Source organism: Somniosus microcephalus, chromosome 3 (genome assembly GCF_052327205.1).
Source record: "Somniosus microcephalus isolate GS21.2 chromosome 3, FLI_Smic_1.0, whole genome shotgun sequence".
NCBI classification, from domain to species: Eukaryota; Metazoa; Chordata; class Chondrichthyes; order Squaliformes; family Somniosidae; genus Somniosus; species Somniosus microcephalus.
Genome location: NC_140989.1, coordinates 289,339,549 through 289,363,591, shown reverse-complemented (window position 1 = coordinate 289,363,591; position 24,043 = coordinate 289,339,549). Strand labels below are relative to the sequence as shown.

The following is a 24,043-nucleotide window of genomic DNA, read 5'->3' as shown; positions in this document are numbered from 1 at the left end:
TGACTGGGCGGTCAAGGTCCAAGTGAGCCGGCTTCAACCGGTCAACTGAAATTTGGTCCGGTTTACCTCCGACATTGACTGAAAAAGATTTGTCTCCCGGCTCTATCACACGGAAAGGACCAGTGTAAGGGGGTTTGAGCGGGTCCCGATGAGCATCGTGGCGGATAAACACATAGTCGGCGTTCTTCAGCTCAGCTGGGACGTGGGAGCTCTGCAAGCCGTGATGCGACGTAGGCACTGGAGCGAAACTTCTGGCTGCCTCCTGGTGGCTGATGAGCTGCTGGGACGCAGACCATGGCTCTGTTGGAGACGGAAGGAAATCCCCTGGTATGCGTAGCGGTTGGCCATACACGAGCTCCACCGACGACGATTGAAGATCTTCGTTAGGTGCCGTACGAAGGCCCAAAAGGACCCATGGAAGCCTGTCCACCCAGCCCACACCTTGAAGGCTGGCTCGCAGTGCGGCTTTGAGCGACCTGTGGAATCGTTCGCACAGGCCGTTCGCCTGTGGATGGTAGGCGGTGGTGCGATGTAGCTTGACGCCGAGCCCCTGAGCCACAGCATTCCAGAGCTCCGAAGAAAACTGCGGCCCACGATCGGACGAGATGTCCGCCGGTACCCCGAAGCGGGCAACCCAAGAGGAGATGAATGCCCTGGCGACGGCTGCGGAAGTGGTGGAAGATAGAGGAACCGCCTCCGGCCATCGAGTGGTGCGGTCCACCATTGTAAGAAGATGAGTAAACCCGTGCGAAGGCGGAAGTGGCCCCACCAGGTCCACATGCACATGATCAAACCTACGTTCCGGAACGGCGAAAGTGGCCCATGGAGCCTTGACGTGACGCTGCACCTTGGCCTTTTGGCAGGCCACGCAGGTGTTGGCCCAGTCGCGAACGTCCATGTGCATGCCCCGCCACACGAATTTGGACATCAACTGTTGCGAGGCCTTCATGCCAGGGTACGACAACCCGTGGACGGTGTCAAAAACTTTTCAGCGCCAGGCGACCGGGACGATAAGGCGAGGACCTCCTACGGAGACGTCGCAGAGTAGCGTAGTGCCCGCGGCATGGAATTTGACGTCGGCCGCTTGGAGGCTGGAGGGGTTGGTTCTGTAAGATTGGACCTCCGGATCCGAGGCTTGATCCGCAGCCATGAGGGCATAGTCGATGCCGAGCTGGACTGCATGAACGGTCGCGCGGGAGAGGCAATCCGCCACCAGGTCATGCTGAATGTCAGTAGTGAATTCTGAGATAAACGTCAACTGACGTTGTTGCCGAGCTGACCACGGTTCGGCGGTCTTGGCCATAGCGAACATTAGTGGCTTATAAGAACATAAGAACATAAAAAATAGGAGCAGGAGTAGGCCAATCGGCCCCTCGAGCCTGCTCCGCCATTCAGTAAGATCATGGCTGATCTGATCCTAACCGCCAATCCATTATCACAGAACCATCTCCTGAATCTAACAGAATTAGACACACGAAATAGGAGCAGGATCAGGCTACACGGCCCCTGGGCCCGCTCCGCTACCCACAGGGCCATGACCGATCCGAACCTAGACTCATGTCCAAATTCCTGCCCGCTCCCCGTAACCCTTAATTCCCTTTACTTCTAGGAAACTGTCTATTTCTGTTTTAAATTTATGTAATGATGTAGCTTCTACAGCTTTTTGGGGCAGCATATTCCATGGACCTACCACCCTCTGAGTGAAGTAGTTCCTCCTCATCTCAGTTTTGAAAGAGCAGCCCCTTATTCTAAGACTATGCCCCCTAGTTCTAGTTTCACCCATCATCTGGAACATCTTCCCCGCATCCACCCAATCCAACCCCTTCACAATCTTATATGTTTCAATAAGATCGCCTCTCATTCTTCTGAACTCCAATGAGTAGAGTCCCAATCTACTCAACCTCTCCTCATATGTCCATCCCCTCATCCCCGGGATTAACCGAGTGAACCTTCTTTGTACTGACTCGAGAGCAAGTATGTCCTTTCTTAAGTATGGACACCAAAACTGTATGCAGTATTTCAGGTGCGGTCTCACCAATACCTTGTACAACTGAAGCAATACCTCCCTATTTTTATATTCTATCCCCCTAGCAATGAAAGCCAACATTCCATTGGCCTTCTTAATCACTTGCTGCACCTGCATACTAACCTTTTGAGTTTTGTGCACCAGGACCCCCAGATCCCTTTGTACTTCAGTACTTTCCAGTTTCGTGCCATTAAGATAATAACTTGCTCTACGATTTTTCCTGCCAAAGTGCATAACCTCACACTTTCCAGTATTGTATTCCATCTGCCAAATCTCTGCCCACTTACTTAGCCTGTCTATGTCCCCTTGCAGGTTTTTTATGTCCTCCTCACTCACTACTTTCCCTCCCATCTTAGTATCATCTGCAAACTTTGATATGTTACACTCGGTCCCCTCCTCCAAATCGTTAATATAGATTGTAAAGAGTTGGGGACCCAGCACTGACCCCTGCGGAACACCACTAGTTACTGATTGCCAGTCTGAGAATGAACCATTTATCCCAACTCTCTGCCTTTTGTTAGATAGCCAATCCTCTATCCATGCCAGAATATTACCCCCAATCCCGTGATTTTTTATCTTAAGCAATAATCTTTTGTGTGGCACCTTGTCAAATGCCTTTTGGAAGTCTAAATACACTACGTCCACTGGTTCCCCTTTATCCACCCTATATGCTACTTCCTCAAAGAACTCCAGCAAATTTGTCAAACATGATTTCCCCTTCATAAAACGATGCTGACTTTGTCCTATTAAATTATGATTATCCAAATGTCCTGTTACTGTCTCCTTAATAATGGACTCCAAAATTTTACCTACCACAGATGTTAGGCTAACCGGTCTATAGTTTCCAGCCTTCTGTCTACTGCCCTTTTTAAATAAGGGTGTTACATTAGCAGTTTTCCAGTCTGCCGGGACCTTTGCCGAGTCCAGGGAGTTTTGGAAAATTATTACCAATGCATCCACAATCCCTACCGCCACTTCCCTCAAGACCCTAGGATGTAAACCATCAGGTCCAGGTGATTTATCCGCCTTGAGTCCCATTATTTTACCGAGTACCACTTCCTTAGTGATTTTGATCGTGTTTAGCTCCTCCCCCCCTTTAGCCCCCTGTTTGTCCAGTGTTGGGATATTCTTAGTGTCTTCGACTGTAAAGGCTGATATAAAATATTCATTCAGTGTTTTTGCCATCTCCATATTTCCCACCATTAATTTCCCGGTCTCATCCTCTAAGGGACCAACATTTACTTTAGCCACCCTTTTTCTTTTTATATAACTATAAAAACTCTTACTATCTGTTTTTATATTTTTTGCTAATTTACTTTCATAATCTATCTTCCCTTTCTTAATCAATCTTTTTGTTATTTTTTGCTGTCTTTTAAAGTTTTCCCAATCCTCTATCCTCCCACTATGGTCCACAAAAGCCGTGAACGGACGTCCCTCTAGCAAGAACCGGAAATGGCGGATGGCCAGAAAAAGGGCCAGCAACTCCCGGCCAAACGAGCTGTACTTTCGTTCGTTTCGCCACAGTTGACGGCTGAAAAATGCCAGTGGTTGCCACGTCCCATGCACCCACTGTTCCTGCACTGCGCTGATGGCGTAGTCTGACGCGTCGGTGGTAAGGGCGATTGTGGCACCTGGCAGCGGGTGTGCCAGCATGCTTGTGTTGGCTAAAGCGTCTTTTATGTCGACGAACGCCCGGTCATTTCGACCGTCCAGCTGATCGGATCCTTGCCAGACTTGCCCTTGTGGGCCTCGTACAGGGGCTGCATGAGCAGAGCTGCATTCGGGACGAACCGGTGATAAAAATTTACCATCCCGAGGAACTCCTGCAGGGCCTTGACGGACTGCGGGCGCGGGAACCAAGTAACTGCCTCCACCTTCGTTTGCAGGGGAATTGCGCCGTCTGATGTGATGCGATGGCCTAAAAAATCAATCTGCTGCAGGCCGAACTGGCACTTGGCTGGGTTGATGATCAAGCCATGTTGACTGAGGCGTCTAAAGAGAGTGCGCAAATGGCAGATGTGCTTCTCTTTATTAGGGCTGGCGATGAGGATGTCATCGAGGTAGACGAAGAGAAACTTGAGGTCCCGAAGCACGGAGTCCATCAAGCGCTGGAAAGCCTGTGCAGCGTTCTTCAATCCAAACGGCATCCGCAGAAATTCAAACAGGCCGAATGCGGTGATGACTGCAGTTTTTGGGACGTCTTGCAGGTGTACGGGGACCTGGTGGTAGCCACGGACAAGGTCGACTTTTGAAAAAATGGTATTTCCCGCCAAATGTGCAGAGAAATCCTGAAAATGAGGGATTGGGTACCGATCAGGAGTAGTGGCGTCGTTCAGGCGTCGGTAGTCGCCGCAAGGCTGCCATCCACCGCCAGGTTTCGGAACAATGTGGAGAGGCGAAGACCAGGGACTATTCGACCAGCGAATAATCCCTAGCCACTCCATCGTGTCGAACTCCGCTTTCGCAGCCGCGAGCTTGCTAGGTTCGAGGCGCCGGGCCCGTGCGTAGACCGGGGAGCCAGTAGTGGTGATGTGATGTTCGACACCATGTTTCGTGGCCGTGGAAGAGAAAGTGGGTCTGGTCAGGTCTGGGAAATCTCCGAGGAGGCGAGTGAAGTCATCCGGAGGTGGGGACGTGCAGGAGACAGTGCGCACCACGGTGTTACCGCGGTAGCACGGGATGGAGTGAAAAGTGGCCGCATTGATCAACCGGCGGTGCCGTATATCCACCAGGAGGCCGTTGGCGCACAAAAAATCCGCCCCGAGGATGGCTTGAGAGACTTTGGCCGTGATGAAATCCCAGTAAAACCGCTGGCCGCCGAAGCACACCTGGACCCGCCGGCTTCCGAAGGTCCGAATGGCCCCGCCATTAGCCGCCTGGAGGGAGGGGCCGTGCCCCCCCCCCCACTTGTAGATCAAGATTTGACGCGGGTAGGATGCTACACTGCGCCCCGGTGTCGCAAAGGAAACGTCAACCAGATAGGGAATCGTTGATGAAGAGGAGTTTTCCCGAACTACCGATTGCCATCACAGCCGTGGGGCGCTCATTAGCACCTGTCCTCTTTCGACAGGGTGGCTGCTGTTTTTTTTTGAGCGAAAAGCTGCAGGGAGGGCGGCAGCATCTTGCTTTTGCACCAAAACGGGCGTGGTAGAAGCACAACCCCGCAGGTTGAGGGGCTGGAGTGGCATCTGTGGGGGATGGGCGCCTCTTGGAAGCGCAGTACTGCTGTGTCACCGCGAAGATCTTGTCCGCATCGGCAGCCAGCTCTGCGCAGTCAGTGACTTCCGACCTGGCTAGGGCAGCTTGAACTTGCTCCGGTAGCTGGCTGAGGAATAGCTCCCTGAAGAGGAAGCATTCCGGTTCAGAGCCCAGGAGCGTGAGCATTTGGCTCATGAGCTCGGACGGCTTGGAGTCCCCGAGGCCGGGCCTATTGAGCAGCCGGCGGGTGCGCTCCGACTTCGTGAGCCCGAAGACCTGTAACAACCGCGCCTTTATCGTATCACACTTGCGATCTTCTGGTGGATTACCAAGCAGGCTGACGATCCGTGAGGCTGTGGTGCTGTCGAGGGCGGAGACCATGTGATAGTAACGGGTCTGATCCGCGATGATGTTCCTGATTGCGAACTGGGCTTCAGCCTGGATGAACCACGCAGCTGGCTGTTGCTACCAGAACTGTGGTAGCTTCAAAGCAACGGCGTTTGATTCCATGTTCAGTAACTTCTGCGAAAACCGTTCGCAAAAGTCGGGGTCACCAATGTAAGAATGTCTAGTTCCTATCCAAAAGACTGAGGTCCACTCAGGCGATCAAATAAACGAGGTTTAATGAAAAGTAACAGAGTTTAACGGATAACTACAGGAGAACATCGAATATAGGTCTACTCAGTTCGGAGGCTCCACGAGGACTGCTAGGGCGGTCCCGTGGCTGACGTCATGACGTCATCACGTTTTTCCCGCCGGTGGGGGATCACGTGATGAACGGCGTGACGTCATCGCGTTTGTCCGCGCTATTAAAGTGATCGCGTTCTGTACATGTAAACAGTGAAAACAAAGATACAGACTCAGGCTGCAGCCAACATATTATTAAAGGGAATTATATACAATTGATTGGAGTCCCTTAGTGGTGCCGCCACAAGGTCATGAATTAATCTTATCTCGTTGCACAATACCAGGTCCAGTATAGCCTGCTCGCTGGTTGGCTCCAGAACATGCTGTTCTAAGAAACTATCCCGAAAACATTCTATGAACTCCTCATCTTGGCTACCTTTGCCCATCTGATTTTTCCAGTCTATATGTAGATTAAAATCCCCCACGATTATTGCCGTACCTTTCTGAGAAGCTCCCATTAATACTTCCTTTATTCTCCATCCTACCGTGTGGTTACTGTTAGGGGGCCTATACATCACTCCCACAAGTGAATTCTTACCTTTATCATTTCTCATCTCTACCCAAACCGCTTTTACATCCTGGTTTCCTGAACTTAGGTCACCCCTGTCTATTGTGCTAATACCATCCTTAATTAACAGAGCCACCCCTCTACCTTTTCCTAGCTTCCTGTCCTTCCTAAATGTCATGTACCCTTCAATATTCAGGTCCCAATCTATGTCATCCTGCAGCCATGTTTATGTAATGGCTATCAGATCGTACTTATTTATTTCTATTTGTTCATCTGTTTTGTTTCGAATGCTACGTGCATTCAGATGCAGAGCCTTTAGTTTTGTCCTTTTATTATTTTTGTAACCTCTAGGCTTATCTGTTGATTTACTCTTAGATTTGTACTCTCTATCCCTTCCTGTCACGGTCTGTTTATCATTTCCCATATTAATACCTTTCTCTCTTGCCATAGTATGAATAAAGACTGACAGTTAACATAAAAGATTTTATAAACAGTTGAAAAGTAAATGTTTAGTTAAAGAAAGGGTAGAGCCAATTAGAGGTGAAAAAGGAAATGTTATGGAGGATGAAGGAATAACAGTGATACAGTACTAAATGAATACTTTGCCTCGCTTTTCACAGAAGAATGTAGTAGTGGGAATGAAAAGGTACAAGAGGAGGAGTTGGAGCAATTAGATAGGAATATTCTAAATAAGGAAGTAGTACTGAAAAAAATTGGTAAAACTCAAAGTGGCAAAGACACCATCCCCTGATGACATCCTAAAATGCTTGAAGAAGTCAGGGAGCGAATGGCACAGCATCAGTCGACAAACTTTCACACATCCTCAGTACGGAAGTTGTGCTAGAGGACTGGAGAGTTGCTAGTGTAACATCTCTATTCAAAAAGGGATATAGCTGGCAACTATAGACCAGTCAGTCCAATATCAGTAATGGGTAAGTTTCTTGGGGCCATAATATGGGATAAAATTTATACTCCTCTAGAAAGACATGGATTTGTAAAAGGCAAGTCATGTGTGACAAATTTATTATAGAGTTTTTTGAAGAAATAAAAATATTGATAAAGGAAACACAGTGGATGTTGTGTATATAGATTTTCAAAAGGCTTTTGATAAGTTGGTGCATAGGAGGCATGTTGATAAAATGAAGTTACATGATATTACAAGGAACATGGCACCATAGATAGGCAGTTAGTCATTTCCTGGAAAATGGAGAGTAGTGGTTAATGGATGTTTTTTGGACTAGAGCAATAGGAACAGTCCTCAAGGATGAGTGTTGGTACCATTGCTGTTCTGAATATAAAGAAATGATATAGTGTTGGGTATATGGGATGCAGTATTAAAATTTGTAGATAACACGTGATTAACTGTGAAGACAACTTAAAGCAACTTCAGGAAGACAAAGACAAATGAGTTTTATAAGTTGGGGTATAGGGTACAAAAGCAAAGAGGTAATGCCAAACTATACAAATTATCAATTAGGTTGCATTTTAATATTGTGTCCAGTTTTGGACACCTTACTTTTAGGCAATGGAGAGGGTGCAGAAGAGACTCACTAGTTTGATACCAGAGATGAGAAGCTTAGTTACGAGGAGAGACTAGAGAAACTAGGTCTCTTTTGTAGATATATGGACTTTCAGAAGGCATTTGATAAAGTACCTTATAACGAACTTATTCATAAAATAGAAGCACGTGGTATTAAAGGGACGGTGGTAACTTGGCTAAGGGATAGGAGGTAGAGAGTAGTGGTGAACGGATGCTTTTCTGACTAGAAAGAAGTAATGCAGTGGGATCCCCCCACGGTCGGCATTAGGACCATTGCTGTTCTTGTTATTGGCCCAGTAATTCCGGTCCCAACGCGTGAGTACGGACGGGGTACTCACGCGTGGGCCCGTTGGAAGTGCCGGATTTCAGCATGCACAGCGCATGCGCGGAAAACCGGCATTTCCTCTCCTCTGAACCAAGGGGTTAAGAGGCGGTTCCCTAGCGACGTTTGAGGCAGCGCGTACGCGTTGAACTTCGGTTTTTTTGACAGGTTTGTCTGTGCGTGAAGGCCTCCACTTTTTATGAATGTAAAAAGCAGACGTAAGGGCTTAGTTTTATAAGGTAAGTGGTCTAATAATTAAAGTTAAACATTTTTTTCCACAGGTTTATTATTTTTAAATAATTTACAGTAAGGTAAGTTAATTTTTGGACCCGATTTCTTGAAAAAAAATTTTTGCCAGAAATTTGAATAATTGTTTAAATTAGTTTTTTAAAGTTATTAACAGTTAATTTAATTATTGGAATTTTTTTTAACTTTTATTTAAAGTTTAAGTAGTGTTTTGGGTGCCCGTACTTTTCATGAGTTTGACAGGTCTTATGTCTAACTCATGATTGGACTTTTGTAAACTCCCATTGGTTGCCCAGTGCTCACGTGATCCCAGCCGGCTCATCGCACTAAGTACGCCGCTGGATCACGCACGCACAGCACGCCGGGAGCTGAACCGGGCCACCGACTGGAAATCCAAGCAGGCCCAGTCTTCAAATGTCAGTGCAATATGTAAGTGTAGGTTGGGGGCTTGCACCCGCGGGAAGCCCCCGACCCGAATTTCTGGGCCAATATATATAAATGATCTGGACTTTGGTATAGTGAGTACAATTTTGAAGTTTGCAGATCATACAAAACTTGGCAACGTAGTAAATAGTGAGCAGGATAGTAGCAGACATCAAGAGAACATAGGCAGACTGGTGAAATGGGCAGACACATGGAAGATGCAATTCAATGTGGATAAGTGTGAAGTAATGCATTTTGACAGAAACAACATAGAGAGGCAGTATAATCTAAATGGTACTCTTTTGAGAGAGGTGTTAGAACAGAGGGACCTGGGGGTGCATATTCACAAATCTTTGAAGGTGGCAAGGCAAGTTGATAAGGCAGTTAAGAAAGCATATGGGATACTTGGCTATGTAAATGGGGTCATTGAATATAAAAACAAGAAAGCCATGCTAAACCATTACAAGTCTCTGGTTAGGCCTCAACTGGAGTATTGTGTACAATTCTGGGCATCACACTTTAGGAAGGATGTCAAGGCCCTGGAGAGGGTAAAGAGGAGGTTTACCAGGATACCAGGGATGAGGGAGTTCAGTTATGTGGAGAAATTGGAGAAACTGGAATTGTTCTCCTTAGAATAGGGAAGATTAAAGGGAGACCTAATAGAGGTATTCAAAATTATAAGGGGTTTTGATAGCGCAAGTAAGGAGAAACTATTTCCACTGAGAAATGGGTCAGTAACCAGAGATCATAGATTTAAAATAATTTTCAAAAGAACTAGAGGGCAAATGAGGAGAATTTTCTTCAGAGGGTTGTTAAGATCTGGAACACACTACTTGAAAGTGTGGAATCAGATTCTGTAGTAATTTTCAAAAGATAATTGGACAAATACTTGAAGAGGACTCATTTGCAGGGTTAAGAAGAAAAAGCTGGGGAGTGGGACTAAATTGGATAGGTCTTTCAAAGAGCCGGCACAGGCATGATGGGCCGAATAGCCTCCTTCTGTGCTGCAAGACTCTATGATACTTCTCAATAGAACAAAGAAGGTTAAGAGGAGATCTGATAGTGGTATTCAAAATTATGAGTGGTTTCAATAAGATAAATAGGGACAAACTATTTCCACTGGCCATTGAATCTGTAACTAGAGGACATAAACTTATGATCATCACTAAAAGAATGAAGACAGAGGTTTGGATAATTGTTTTTATGCAGAAGGTTATCAGGGCATGGCATGCCCTACCAGTGATGGAAGCAGAATTTATATATTAAAATCCCTGGGTGGGCCGCCGCCAATGTTCCCTCTGTTTTTTTTTCTGTGCACGGTCCCTTTAAGGGGCTGCGCAGCCCATTCAAATTTCCGCGTATGTGCGTTTTTTCCATTGTAAAGCTGGCAAACGGACCTCCAGACAGCTGCGAAGCTTAATGGGAACATTGGTCACCGCATTCCATTTCAAAATACATTGAAAACTTCTACGTCACCTGATCTCTATGGGAATATGCATTAGAAAATTGTCCACATGTATTTGCAATACATATTAAATTTGTAGGTGATGCTCTGATGGGTGTTTTCACTGTAATTAAGTGTTATTTGCTGCCCGTATCCTAACTCGCACCAAATCCCGTTCACCCATCATCCCTATGCTCACTGATCTACATTGGCTCCCGGTCCGGCAACGTCTCAATTTAAAAATTCTTGTTTTCAAATCCCCTCCATTTTCTCTGAAACCTCCTCCAGCCCTACAACCCTCTGAGATCTCTGCACTCTTCCAATTCTGGCCTCTTGTGCATCCTGATTTTAATCGCTCCACCATTGGTGGACATGCCTTCATCTGCTGAGGCCCTAAGCTCTGGAATTCCCTCCCTAAACCTCTCCGTCTCTATCTCCTTCTTCCTTTAAGACACTCCTTAAAACCGACCTCTTTGACCAAGCTTTTGGTCACCTGTCCTAATATCTCCTTATGTGGCTCGGTGTCAAATTTTGTTTGATAATGCTCCTGTGAAGCACCTTGGGACGGTTTACTATGTTAAAGGTGCTATATAAATGCAAGTTGTTGTTGTTATGTTTCGGCGCTATTTCTGAAATAACATTGCATGACTGTCTCCTTTTATCTATACCTAATCCAGTAATGTCATTGTTTGAGCAGAATAATCCTAGTAAGTGCCAGAAAATCAGGAGTGGCCAGGGATTTATTAGAAAGCTTTTTTGTTACTAAGTTTGTAAACTTTCAGCCATCAGTCTATCCCATCGCACATCTGTGACATCTCTTACTGACCTGCTCACAAGCCTCCCATTGATACTTAGCTCAGAAGCTTCACTTCAGCAAGGTCAAAGCATCTTCCCAGTCTGTTCTGCTCCCACTATCATTCTCACCATCTGTTGTAGCTGGAATTTAGCTGTCTGTATTGAGATTGCTTGCCCCCCACAACCTCATACAGCCCTTTGTGATATTTGCATTGGTGGTCTGCATTGGTTCTGGCTCCCTACCCTGAAGATTGCACACTCGGTGCCCTGTTGAAAGATCTTTTCTTGTCACCACAGTACAGTGGTCTGGCTTCCCACTACCAAACGGACAGAAATCTGATGACAAAAGCAAAATACTGCAGCTGCTGGAAATCCGAAATAAAAACTGAAAATGCTGGAAATACTCAGCAGGTCAGGCAGCATCTATGAAGAGAGAAACAGAGTTAACATTTCAGGTCAATGACCTTCTGTCAGAACTGGAAAAAGTTAAAGATGTAACAGGTTTTAAGCAAGTACAGAGACAGGGAAAGTTGGGGAGGGGAGGAAAAAACAAAAGGGAAGGTCTGTGATAGGGTGGAAGGTAAGAGAGATTAAATGACAAAAGGGATGATGGTGCAAGGCAAAAGGAGATGGTAATGAGACAAGTAAAGAAACAAAAGATAGGTCTAGAAGAGGTGTAAATGGGAATAGCAGAATCATCAAAAGCTGTCGTCCGAAAAAATGGGGGCAGAGGTTATGATCTGAAATTGTTGAACTCAATGTTGTGTCCGGAAGGCTGTAAAGGGCCTAATCGAAAGATGAGGTTTCTCGAGCTTACGTTAAGCTTCATTGGAACACAGAGAGGTCAGAGTGGGAGGGGAGCGGAGAATTAAAGTGACAGGTGACCGGAAGCTCAGGGTCACGCTTGCGGACTGAACGGAGGTGTTCCGCAAAGCGGTCATCCAATCTGCGTTTGGTCTCCACAATGTAGAGGAGATCGCATTGTGAGCAGCGAATTCAGTATACTAAATTGAAAGAAGTACAAGTAAATCGCTGTTTCAACTGGAAGGAGTGTTTGGGGCTCTGGATGGTGGGAAGGGAAGAGGTAAAAGGGCAGGTGTTGCATCTCCTGCGCGTGCATGGGGAGGTGCTGTGGGAAGGGGAATGGGTGTTGGGGGGATTGAGGAGTGGAACAGGGTGTCGTGGAAGAAACAGTTCCTTTGGAATGCTGAAAGGGGAGGGGAAGATGTGGTTTCTGGTGTGATCACACTGGAAGAGGCAGAAATGGTGGAGGATGATCCATTGAAAGTGGAGGCTGGTGCGGTGGAAGGTGAGGACAAGGGGAACCCTATCATGGTTCTGGGAGGGAAGAGAAAGGGTGAGGACAGAAGTGCAGGAAATGGAACAGACATGGTTGAGGACCCTGTTTGAGGGTAAAGGAAGACATATCTGAAGCACTGGTATGGAAGGTGGCATCGTCTGAACAGATGCGACGGACACAGAGAAACTCGGAGAATGGAATAGTCCTTACAGGAAGTGGGGTGGGAGGAAGTGTAATCAAGGTAGCTGTGAGAGTCAGTGGGCTTATAGTGGATATTGGTTGATATCCTATCCCTAGAAATGGAGACAGAGAAGTCGAGGAAAGGAAGGGAAGAGTCAGATATGGACCATGTGAAGGTGAGGGAAGGGTGGAAATTGGAAGTACTGTAAAGTTAATTGAATTTTCCAGTTCAGGGTGAGGGTAGGAAATGGCACTGATGCATTCATCAATGTACTGGAAAAAGAGGTGAGGGAGGGGACCTGAGTAGGACTGGAACGAAGAATGTGCCACATATCCCACGAAAAGGCAGGCTTAGCTAGGATCTGTAAGGTTTCCCATAGCAACACCTTTTATTTGGAGGAAGTGAGTGGAGTCAAAGGAGAAGTTCTTCAATGTGAGAACAAGTTCAGTCAGGCAAAGGAGGGTGGTGGTGGATGGGGACTGGTTGGGCCTCATAGAAATCTGATGACCTTGCACTTGCCCTGGGATCCGCAATATAAGTCCTAGTTTGGAAACCTATGTATAACCTATTTATATAAATGAGGTGTGGTACAATTTATAGAACACCTTATCACATCCTCAGTATGTCTCCAAGTGCTTCACATCCAATGAATCACTTGGCCTATTGTGCATCCCCGATTTCCTTTGCCCCACCATTGGCGGCCATGCCTTCAACTATCTAGGCCCTAACCTCTGGAATTCTCTCCCTCTTTGGAATACGCCTTACAACCTACCTCTTTGACCAAGCTTTTAGTCACCTGTCCTTATATCTCCTTATGTGGCTTGGTGTCAGATCTTGTCTGATAATGTTCCTGTGAAGCACCTTGGGACTTTTACTACATTAAAGGTGCCATATAAATGCAAGTTGTGGTTGTTCTAAGTTCTTCACTGACCACTGGGAGTATGTCGGCCCAATTCTTTCTTCATCCCCATACCCCCGCTGAAGGAGTCCACCTGGCACCCCAAGGGTATGCTGGTCCACCAGTACCAAGCCCCACCTGCTGAATGTTTGACGAGCAGCAAAGGAGAATGTGGGGCATTTTTTTCCTCTTTCCGCCCCCCCCCCGCCCAAGACTCCATTTTCCTTCCACTCCTTCTTCCTCCTCCATCTCTGCCCATCCCCCTTTTCCCCCACCTCCCTTCTTGTTCCTCATTCCACCACCTCCTACTCCTTCCCCCTCCATCGCCTTGATCAAGTTATATCCCTGCTCTGTCACCCTCCTTGACCTGAATACTGTACTTGATCTTAATGCCATGGATGATTGACTCATAGGTTTTAAAAGGAAGTCCAACCACGGCAAGCTGTGATACTGATTTCAGTACTACTGATAACTCATGGGCTAGCACCATTAAATGACCATGAAAGCAGTAATTTTCTCATAAAAACCCTACTGGTTCAAAAAATGGGGCGGGCGCACAGTTAAAATAGGTTGAGTACTTACCACTCTGTTCCCGCTCAATTCCTGCCTGCTGCCATTTTAACTGCGAACATTATTTTAGGTGGCCAAGGCGCCTGCCAGATGAAAGCAGTTTTCTTTTCAAGGCTCGGCCTCTAAGGTCAATGGGGGGAGAAATTCAGTATCACCCCGTTTGGGGCGCTATTATTGGCAGTGCGCAAAGTTTAGCGCCTGGCGCTAATTATTGCCTCCAACAGCAAACTTGGCTTTTATCACCCCTGGAGGTGATTGGAGCGCTAAATCAGGCGCTACACACCTCTCTTAAGGCGCTACCTCACAGCGCTGGCGAAGTTCATGTGATTTCAGTCAGCAATGTAACACAGACACACTGGCACCATCCAGTTCTTAAAGGGGAGTTCTGACGAATGGTCATCGACCTGAAATGTTAAATCTGTTTCTCTCTTCACAGATGCTGCTTGACCTGCTGAGTTTCTCCTGCATTTTCTGTTTTTATCTTAAAGGGGAGGGATGATCTTGCTCTGCATCCACATCCTGCTCATTGCAGCCTTGAATCTCGGCCTGGAGAGACCTGTACATCAAATCTGCTGGAAAGAACAATGGAGAGTACCAGGGGAACAGCTCAGAGTGCAGACCCCATAGTCTCTTCTAAATCAATACAAGGAAGGACAAATCAAAACCAACCTGCAAAGTGCTGCTCAGTACCCAAAACTCCTTCACACAGCATTGAATCTCTCCAGAAGTCTCTCTCTCAGAATGTGTGGTGCAAAAATGTCACCGACAAAAAAAGGCAGGAAGTGGTCGCCTTTAAATAGTGCTCCCCTAGTCCCTTTCTGACAGCAGAACGCTCCCCTCAACCTGTCGTTGCTAGCGGCAGGCGGTAAGGCAGGGGGTGCCACTCAATTTCCGGTCCGTGGCACTAGCGGGGCGTTGCGCACTCGACTGATGTCACGATCTGCCGGCGCAGGAGATCGTGGCGGTATTGTTTAGCGCCGCCGCAAAATGTCCGGTCAATTTCGCGAGACGCTAGTTGCTTTGCGCCCCACTTAGCGCCCTCTTAAGGCGCTAACGGGTGGCACTACCAACTGAATTTTTCCCCCAATGTCTCTGTCATGATCAGGAGAGCTGGGAGATGACCTTGCCCTCTGGTGATCTGTTTCCTGGGCTGTCCTTGGCACCACTATCTGCTCCTGCTCACTTGTCCTAGTTGGTTCACCAAGTGCAGACCCCTCTAACTACAGTCTAACGAATCTCTGTGCTGGTGCTTGGGAGGGCTGGAGCACAATGGTGTTTCCTCATGAGGACAATCCTCTTCTGAAGTGTCTTCAGGACGGTCTTGCTGCTAAAGAGGACCTAGAGTAAAGGGACAAAAATTTGCAGGGCACTAACAGGCTAGACAGTAGCAGGTTTGAGGCTTCACAATGCAAGTTGTCAAGCTGGGTGAATGTGTGATTTTATTGAGATACATGAAAGGGTACAAATAATAGTCAGACCCCGCTCAGATAAGCCACCAGCCTCACCATCTGCTTTAAATTCATAGAGTGCAACCTTCCTTCGCTCACAAAACAGATCTGCTAAAAATGAATGCAATCTCCTTTTAAGAGGTACATTCACGCTTTAAATAGGCTTCTGGAGTATTGTCGGAAATTCTGTCCGGAAAGTGGGCAGGCTGCCCATTCCCAATGTGATCAGGTGGGCAGTCACCAGTCAGATACAAATGAGACCCGGGAGTTAAAATAGTCTGGGCTTCAAACTGATGCAGTCGGGTGGGTTTATCGCTCATGCCGAAACCCGCTCCCAGTTAAAATAACCCACCCCATTATTTCTGCTGGAGGCCATAAACTCATCCCACAGTTAGAAAAACTGGTTGAAATATCCAAATAAAAGTTTGACAAACTATTACTGCTTGTTCTTTTTACTTTCTAGGTGTTATGGCAACAACATGGGACATGTATGATAGCTTTAAAGAAGTGGAATTGCACGAAGAAACTTCATCTGATCGACTGAATCAGCAAAATAATTCGTCACAGGCACAAATTAATTTCAACAAAACTGTCCTTCGAACTTTATCAGCTCTAAGTTCTATAGGGTTAGGTAAGTATGTAAAATAGCACTGTCTACTGAAGAGAGATCATTTCAAAACAACACCAAAACTGTTTCTAAAAGGGAGAAACAGCAAACTGAATTACAAACTGATTATGACAGTGCAGGTGGAAAAGTTAGTTTACATCTGAACCATGATATGAGATTATTTTCATTATAATCACTCCCAGTCAGCCACCATTTAGTTTCTATAATATAATACACCATTTTTTTATTTATGACTTAATTATTTAAAAACACACAAAGACAAGGGAATTAATGAGCTACTGTTATACTGTTTTCCTGTCAATGCAAATCACTTTTGGATATGCATCAATGCAAACCAAATAGTTCAGCTGGGGATTGAGATTGGCAATCTGACTGGATTGTAGAGAAAGCAAGAAGTAGTCACATACCACAGTCGGGTGCAAAGCCAAGCTTAAAGAATTCCACCAGTAATTTTTGTGAGGGTACTCCCGATTGTCCGCCATAACTTTGGCGTAAAATTGACGGAAACCTTAAAGAAATGGCATATCTCTGGTTTTTTGCTGATCTTCCACTGTAGTTACGGTAGGAACCCCCTGTAGAAAGTCTACCTGTTCAACTTAAATTCGAATCTTTATAATGTTAGCAGACAGCCAATGATTCCCATCAACTTCTTCCAACATTAACATTTAACCAACTTTTGGCAGCCAGTAGGTGGAGCTCTGTGCATATGTTGTTAAAACCAGCACCACCAGGCAGAAGCAGTGGCTGTCATTCTCAGTTATCTATTGAACTCCTGGGGAGTAGAGAATAGAAAAAAAGAGGGGAGAATTTTTTTTGTCTGAGGTAGGTCTCATACACTGAAAGAAATTAAGTCTTGACCTGTTGTCTGTAAAATTTGATAATCAGAGCAGCAGCGGCGGGAATCCGAGCGGCAGCGACCTATAAAAGGTAAGCCCGAGGCGCAGGTAGGCCTCAGAGCGGAAGCGGCGGGAATCCGAGCGGCAGCGACCTATAAAAGGTAAGCCCAAGGCGCAGGTAGGCCTCAGAGCGGCAGCGGCGGGAAACCGAGCGGCAGCGACTTATAAAAGGTAAGCCCGAGGTGCGGGTAGGCCTCAGAGTGGCAGCGGCGGGAAACCGAGCGGCAGCGACTTATAAAAAGTAAGCCCGAGGCGCGGGTAGGCCTCAGAGCGGCAGCGGCGGGAATCCGAGCGGCAGCGACCTATAAAAGGTAAGCCCGAGGCGCAGGTAGGTTTACTAATCTCCAATCTCAGAGGGAGAGAAGTAAAAAGTAATCGAGGTGTGACGTCACCACAAAGCAAGTAAGTGATTGATTGGGAGTATTTCTCTTTTTTAAAACTTTAACTCTGTGGTTTATAGTTTTTAAGGCCTCTCTGGTGTAGCGGGGACAGTTTGTAAACCAGGGCCCTTAAATATATAATTTAACTGTAGTGAAACTGGTGGGATTCATTTGTTTAATTTAATTGCAATTAATTAAAGGGTAAGTCATGGCAGGACAGCCCGGTGCCGTGGTATGCTCCTCCTGCGCTCTGTGGGAACTCAGGGACACTTCCTGTGTCCCTGACAACCATGTGTGCAGGAAGTGTGTCCAGCTGCAGCTACTGGCAGACCGCATTACGGTGCTGGAGCAGCGATTGGATACATACTGGACCATTCGCGATGCTGAGGACGTCGTGAATAGCACGTTTAATCAGTTGGTCACACCGCAGGTAAAGGTGGCACAGGCAGAGAGGGAACGGGTGACCAACAGGCAGAGTAGTAGGCGCAGGCAGGTAGTGCAGGGGTCCCCTGTGGCCATCCCCCTCTCAAACAGATATACCGCTTTAGATACGGATTGGGGGGATGGCTTACCAGGAGAAGGTAGCAGCAGCCAACTTCCTGGCGCCAGGGGTGATTCTGCTGCACAGGACGGGAGGAAAAAGACTGGGAGAGCTATAGTGATAGGGGATTCTATTGTAAGGGGAATAGATAGGCGTTTCTGCGGCCGCAAACGAGACTCCAGGATGGTGTGTTGCCTCCCTGGTGCAAGGGTCAAGGATGTCTCAGAGCGGCTGCAGAACATTTTGGAAGGGGAGGGTGAACAGCCAGTTGTCGTGGTGCATATAGGTACCAACGATATATGTAAAAACCAGGATGAGTTCCTAAAAGCTGACTATAGGGAGTTAGGAGGTAAATTTAAAAATAGGACCTCAATGGTAGTAATCTCAGGATTGCTACCAGTGCCACGTGCTAGTCAGAGTAGAAATAGAAGGATATTTCAGATGAATACGTGGCTAGAGGAATGGTGCAAGGGGGAGGGATTCAAATTCCTGGGGCATTGGAACCGGCTCTGGGGGAGGTGGGACCAGTACAAAACGGACGGTTTGCACCTGGGCAGGGCCGGGACCGATGTCCTCGGGGGAGTGTTTGCTAATGCTCTGGAGGAGAGTTTAAACTAAAATGGCAGGGGGTTGGGAACCTGAGTGGAGAGACAGAGGAAAGAGAAACAAGGATAAAAGCAAAAGACAGGAAGGAGAAAAACAAAAGTGGCATGCAGAGAAATCAAGGGTTTAAATCAAACATGGCCACAGTAAATAATAATTCTTAAAGATCTAAGAGCGTTAAAAAAACAAGCCTGAAGGCTTTGTGCCTTAATACGAGGAGTATTCGTAATAAGGTGGATGAATTAGCTGCGCAAATAGAGGTAAACAAATATGATATGATTGGGATTACGGAAACATGGCTCCAGGGTGGCCAAGGCTGGGAACTCAATATCCCGGGGTATTCAATATTCAGGAAAGATAGGCAAAAAGGAAAAGGAGGTGGGGTAGCATTGCTGGTTAAAGAGGGGATTAACACAATTGAAAGGAAGGATATTAGCTCTGATGATGTGGAATCTGTATGGGTAGAACTGAAAAATACCAATGGGGCAGAAAACATTAGTAGGAGTGGTATATAGACCTCCAAACAGTAATGCGGAGGTCGGGGATGGCATTAAACGGGAAATTAGAGAAGCATGCAATAAGGGCACTGCGGTTATCATGGGTGACTTTAATCTATATATAGATTGGGCTAACGAAATTATTAACAATACTGTGGAGGAGGAATTCCTGGAGTGTATACGGGATGGTTTCCTGGACCATTATGTCAAGGAACCAACTAGAGATCAGGCCATCTTAGACTGGGTATTATGTAATGAGAAAGGATTAATTAGCAATCTTGTTGTGTGAGGCCCCTTGGGACTGAGCAATCATAATATGATAGAATTCTTCATTAAGATGGAGAGTGAAATAGTTGACTCAGAGACTAGGGTCCTGAATTTAAATAAAGGAAACTACGATGGTCTGAGGCGCGAGCTGGGTAGGATTGATTGGGGAATGACACTCAAAGGGTTGACGGTGGATGGGCAATGGCAAACATTCAAAGATCACATGGATGAACTACAGAATTTGTTCATCCCAATTTGGCGTAAAAATAAAACAAAAAAGGTGACTCAACCGTGGCTAACAAGGGAAATTAGGGATAGCATAAGATCCAAGGAGAGGACATATAAATTGGCCAGAAAAAGCAGTAAACCTGAGGATTGGGAGCAGTTTAGGATCCAACAAAGGAGGACAAAGGGATTAATTAAGAGGGGGAAAATAGAGTATGAGAGTAAGCTCGCAGGGAACATAAAAACTGACTGTAAAAGCTTTTATAGATATGTGAAGAGAAAAAGATTGGTGAAGTCAAGCGTAGGTCCCTTGCAGTCAGAATCAGGGGAATTTATAATGGGGAACAAAGAAATGGCAGACCAATTAAATACATACTTTGGTTCTGTCTTCACAAAGGAGGACACAAATAAGCTCCCAAAGATGTCGGGGAACATAGGGTCTAATGACAGGGAGGAACTGATAGAAATCAGTATTAGTAGGGAAATGGTGTTAGGGAAATTGATGGGATTGAGGGCTGATAAATCCCCAGGGCCTGATAATCTACATCCTAGGGTACTTGAGGAAGTGGCCCTAGAAATAGTAGATGCATTGCGGGTCATCTTCAAAAATTCGATAGACTCTGGAACAGTACCTATGGTTTGGCGGGTAGCTAATGTTACCCCAGTGTTCAAAAAGGGTGGTAGAGAGAAAACAGGGAATTACAGACCGGTAAGCCTGACATTGGTTGTGGGGAAAATGCTAGAGTCCATTTTAAAGGATGTAATAGCTGAGCACTTGGAAAAAAGTGACCGGATTGGACAAAGTCAACATGGATTTTGTTGTGTATGTACCTTTAAGAGAATAACTGGTCTCAGACTGCAGTACCGGCAGTGACCACCCCTGTATAAAAGGCGCTAGAGAGCCTCTGTTTGTTAGTTTCACTATTGACTTCCACCAGTAAAGACTTGTTTGTTTTCACTCCTGCTGGTCCGTGTCTCAATCATTCACGGACTTAACACTGGCGACGAGTAAGAAATGAACTTACCTGCAACTCGGCAGCACCTCAGACGACGTTGTTGAAGGTCGGAGCCAGAAGAAAGAAAAAAAAAAAATAAGAGTCCAAAGAAACTCGAGAAACGGGCGTCGACCGTCAATCATCGGTTTGAAAACTTGCAGGAGAGACTTTCCAGAGCCAGGCTGGGTTCCTCGGTCTGTGGTTTCCCAGCTAATCGGGCTGGTGGCAGGTAGTGCTCTGATTCTTCCTGGGCTGCGGCGGGCTGAAGCTCGATCGGGTGGCTTTTCAACGGGGCCGGGAAGCGAGTCGGGAAGCAAAGAGAGAGAGAGAGGGTGGAGCACACAGGGCGCGGCCGGTGCTTCGAAGCCGGGCAGCGTTCGGACCTAAGAAGAGGGAGGGAAGTGTCCCAGAGGGTCCGCTCCACGATGGGAAAATAATAAAAGAAAAAGAATCAATATTTAACGCGCAAGAAACCGTGAAAAGCAGCGCTAACAACAGCGGGGAAGAAGGCAAAGCGCGGGAGGCGCCATTTTGTTAAATCGGGGAAGAAGGCAAAGCGTGGGAGGTGCCATTTTAGATTTGCAAGATGCCAAAGACTGGCTGTATCACTGCTTTTGATAATACATTAGAGGACTGGACCACGTATGTGGAAAGAGTCGAGGTATATTTCGAGGCAAACAAAATAGCGGCGGGGAAAAAGGCATCGATATTGCTAAACTTAATGGGCGCTAGAACGTACGGCCTATTGCGGGACCTGATTACTCCAGCCAAACCGAAGGCGAAGAGTTTTAACGAAATTGTTGCTGTCCTACAGGAACACTTAAACCCTGCACCGCTGTTGATAGCAGAAAGATTTAAATTCCACAGGAGAACTCAGCACAAAGATGAGAGCAATGCTGAGTATCTTACGGAACTACGCAAGCTATCAAAGCACTGCCAATTCAGAGCAGGACTGGCAGATACCCTACGGGACAAATTTGTCTGTGGACTCCTGAGTGAATGAACACAGAAGAAGTTACTCTCAGAAAAAGAGCTGACGCTGGATAAGGCTTTCAGCGTGGCAGTATCGTATGAAGCAGCAGCCAGGGGAGCTGCAGAGATTCAACAAAAACCACAGGAATACGGCACCCACGAAATGACACGGAGATTTGCAAAATGTTATCGCTGCGGCAGAACTAACCATGACCAGAAGGACTGCTGGTCCAAAGACAAAATATGCAGACAATGCGGGAAGATTGGACACATTGCACGAGTTTGCAGGTCTGGGAAGAAGACCAGCGACAACAAAAAGGCTACTAAGGAACCGTACAAGAAAGTACAAAAGATGACGGACAGTAGTTCCGAAGACCAGATGAGCGACAGTGAATCCGGAAACAGGAGACTAAGCTGTCTCAAACTTCACAATGTAATCGCAAAAGAGGATCACCGAACCATTTGGGTCACCCTCACGATAGCAGGGTCCCAAGTTAAAATGGAATTGGATACAGGATCAGCGCTAACCGTCATGAATCGACGAGACTACGAGCGGCTATTTTCACACATACCCTTGAGAGAGACATCCATCGTCTTGACGACGTATACGGGGCAAAAAGTATACCCCAGAGGAAAAATAAGGGTGCCTGTCGAATACAATGGCAAGAAAATACGGAAATTGTACCTCTACATACTGCCAAATGGTGGACCACCGTTATTGGGACGGGAATGGATCAGGAAGATAAACTTAGATTGGCATTCCATTCATGCAATGACGGTGGACGGTAAAAAAGATGAAGACGTCACTCCTGGACGATTGTCAACAATCTTAGCTAACGCCAAAGAGGTATTTCAACAAGAACTGGGCACGCTTAAAGGCGTAACCGCCTCGATAAAAATAGAAGAGAATGCAGTTCCCAAGTTTTTCAAAGCAAGACCGGTACCATATGCAATTCGCCCAGCCATCGAGGCAGAGCTGGAGAATCTGGAGAAGGCGGGCGTGTTGTCTAAGGTCAACTGGAGCGAGTGGGCGACACCCATCGTTCCTGTCATGAAGAAAACGTTAAGCAATAAGTCCGGAGAGCCAAGGAAGATTCGCATCTGTGGGGATTTCAAGGTGACGGTGGACCCTGTCCTTCACACAGTACAATATCCTCTTCCAAGGATAGAAGACATCTTCGCCTCACTGTCTGGAGGGAAGCGTTTTACAAAAATTGACCTAGCACAAGCATATTTGTAGATGGAGGTTGAAGAGTCCTCTAGGAAGTATCTCACGATAAACACTCACAAAGGTCTTTACCAGTATCATCGATTGGTATTCGGAGTAGCATCGGCTCCGGCGATATGGCAAAGAGCGATGGAACAAGTCCTGCAAGGGATTCCGGGGACTCAGTGTTACTTGGACGACATCCTTGTAACAGGTGAAGATGACAGTGAACACCTTAACAACCTAGAACAGGTGCTCACTAGACTACGGGAACATGGGCTGCGAGCCAACCGCCCGAAGTGCGAATTTTTTAAGAAACAGATATCGTATTGTGGCCACGTGATTGATGAAGAGGGGTTACATAAGTCCCCTGACAAAATTGAAGCGGTTGTTAAGGCCCCAGCGCCTGAAAATGTGTCGCAACTGAGGTCATTCCTTGGGTTGGTGAATTACTATCATAAGTTTTTGCCGAATTTGTCGACAATTCTGCACCCACTGAACGCCCTGCTACGAACGGGGGTAGCATGGAAATGGAACGATGATTGTAAGCGTGCTTTTCAGAAGAGTAAGGACTTAATCACTTCAAGGGAAGTATTGGCTCACTACAACCCAGCACTGCCAATCAGGCTGGCGTGTGATGCATCTCCCTACGGCATTGGGGCGGTACTGTCACATAAATTCCTTGATGGTTTAGAGAGGCCGATAGCTTTTGCGTCACGCTCGTTAACTTCTGCCGAGCGTAACTACACCCAGATTGACAGAGAGGCCCTCAGCCTAGTGTGGGGGGTGAAGAAGTTCAATCACTATCTGCACGGTCAAAAATTTACTCTACTAACCGATCATCAACCTCTTGTCTCCATTTTCAACCCTCAGAAGGGCGTACCGATAATGACGGCACAACGGCTGCAGAGATGGTCCCTTTTCCTAGGGGCACACCAATATGACATCGAGTACAAAGGAACTAAACAGCATGGAAATGCTGATGGATTGTCACGTCTACCGTTGCCGACGGTGGAAGAAGAAGATCGTGCAGTGGATCCAATGGAGTTATTCCACTCGACCATAGTCGAATGTCTCCCTGTGACGAATGCAAACATAGAAAAGGAAACACGGAATGACCCGACACTATCACGGGTCTATGATTTAACGGTGAAGGGATGGCCAGCACATGGCGAACCACTGCTGCCAGCATTCTCGCCGAGAAGAGAACAGCTGTCAGTGTGCAGAGGAACCTTGATGTGTGGAT

General features: G+C 46.6%; 1 protein-coding gene across 2 annotated transcripts in view; it reads left to right on the top strand.

Annotated features, from left to right (window-relative positions):
* Positions 1–24,043, top strand: part of dnai4 (dynein axonemal intermediate chain 4) — a 185,495-nt gene that overhangs the window by 86,048 nt on the left and 75,404 nt on the right. For both annotated transcript variants that reach the window (XM_085982729.1, XM_085982730.1), the window contains exon 7: positions 16,050–16,217. In XM_085982729.1, coding sequence (XP_085838855.1) covers positions 16,050–16,217 — 168 coding nt within the window. The remainder of the gene's footprint in view (positions 1–16,049; positions 16,218–24,043) is intronic.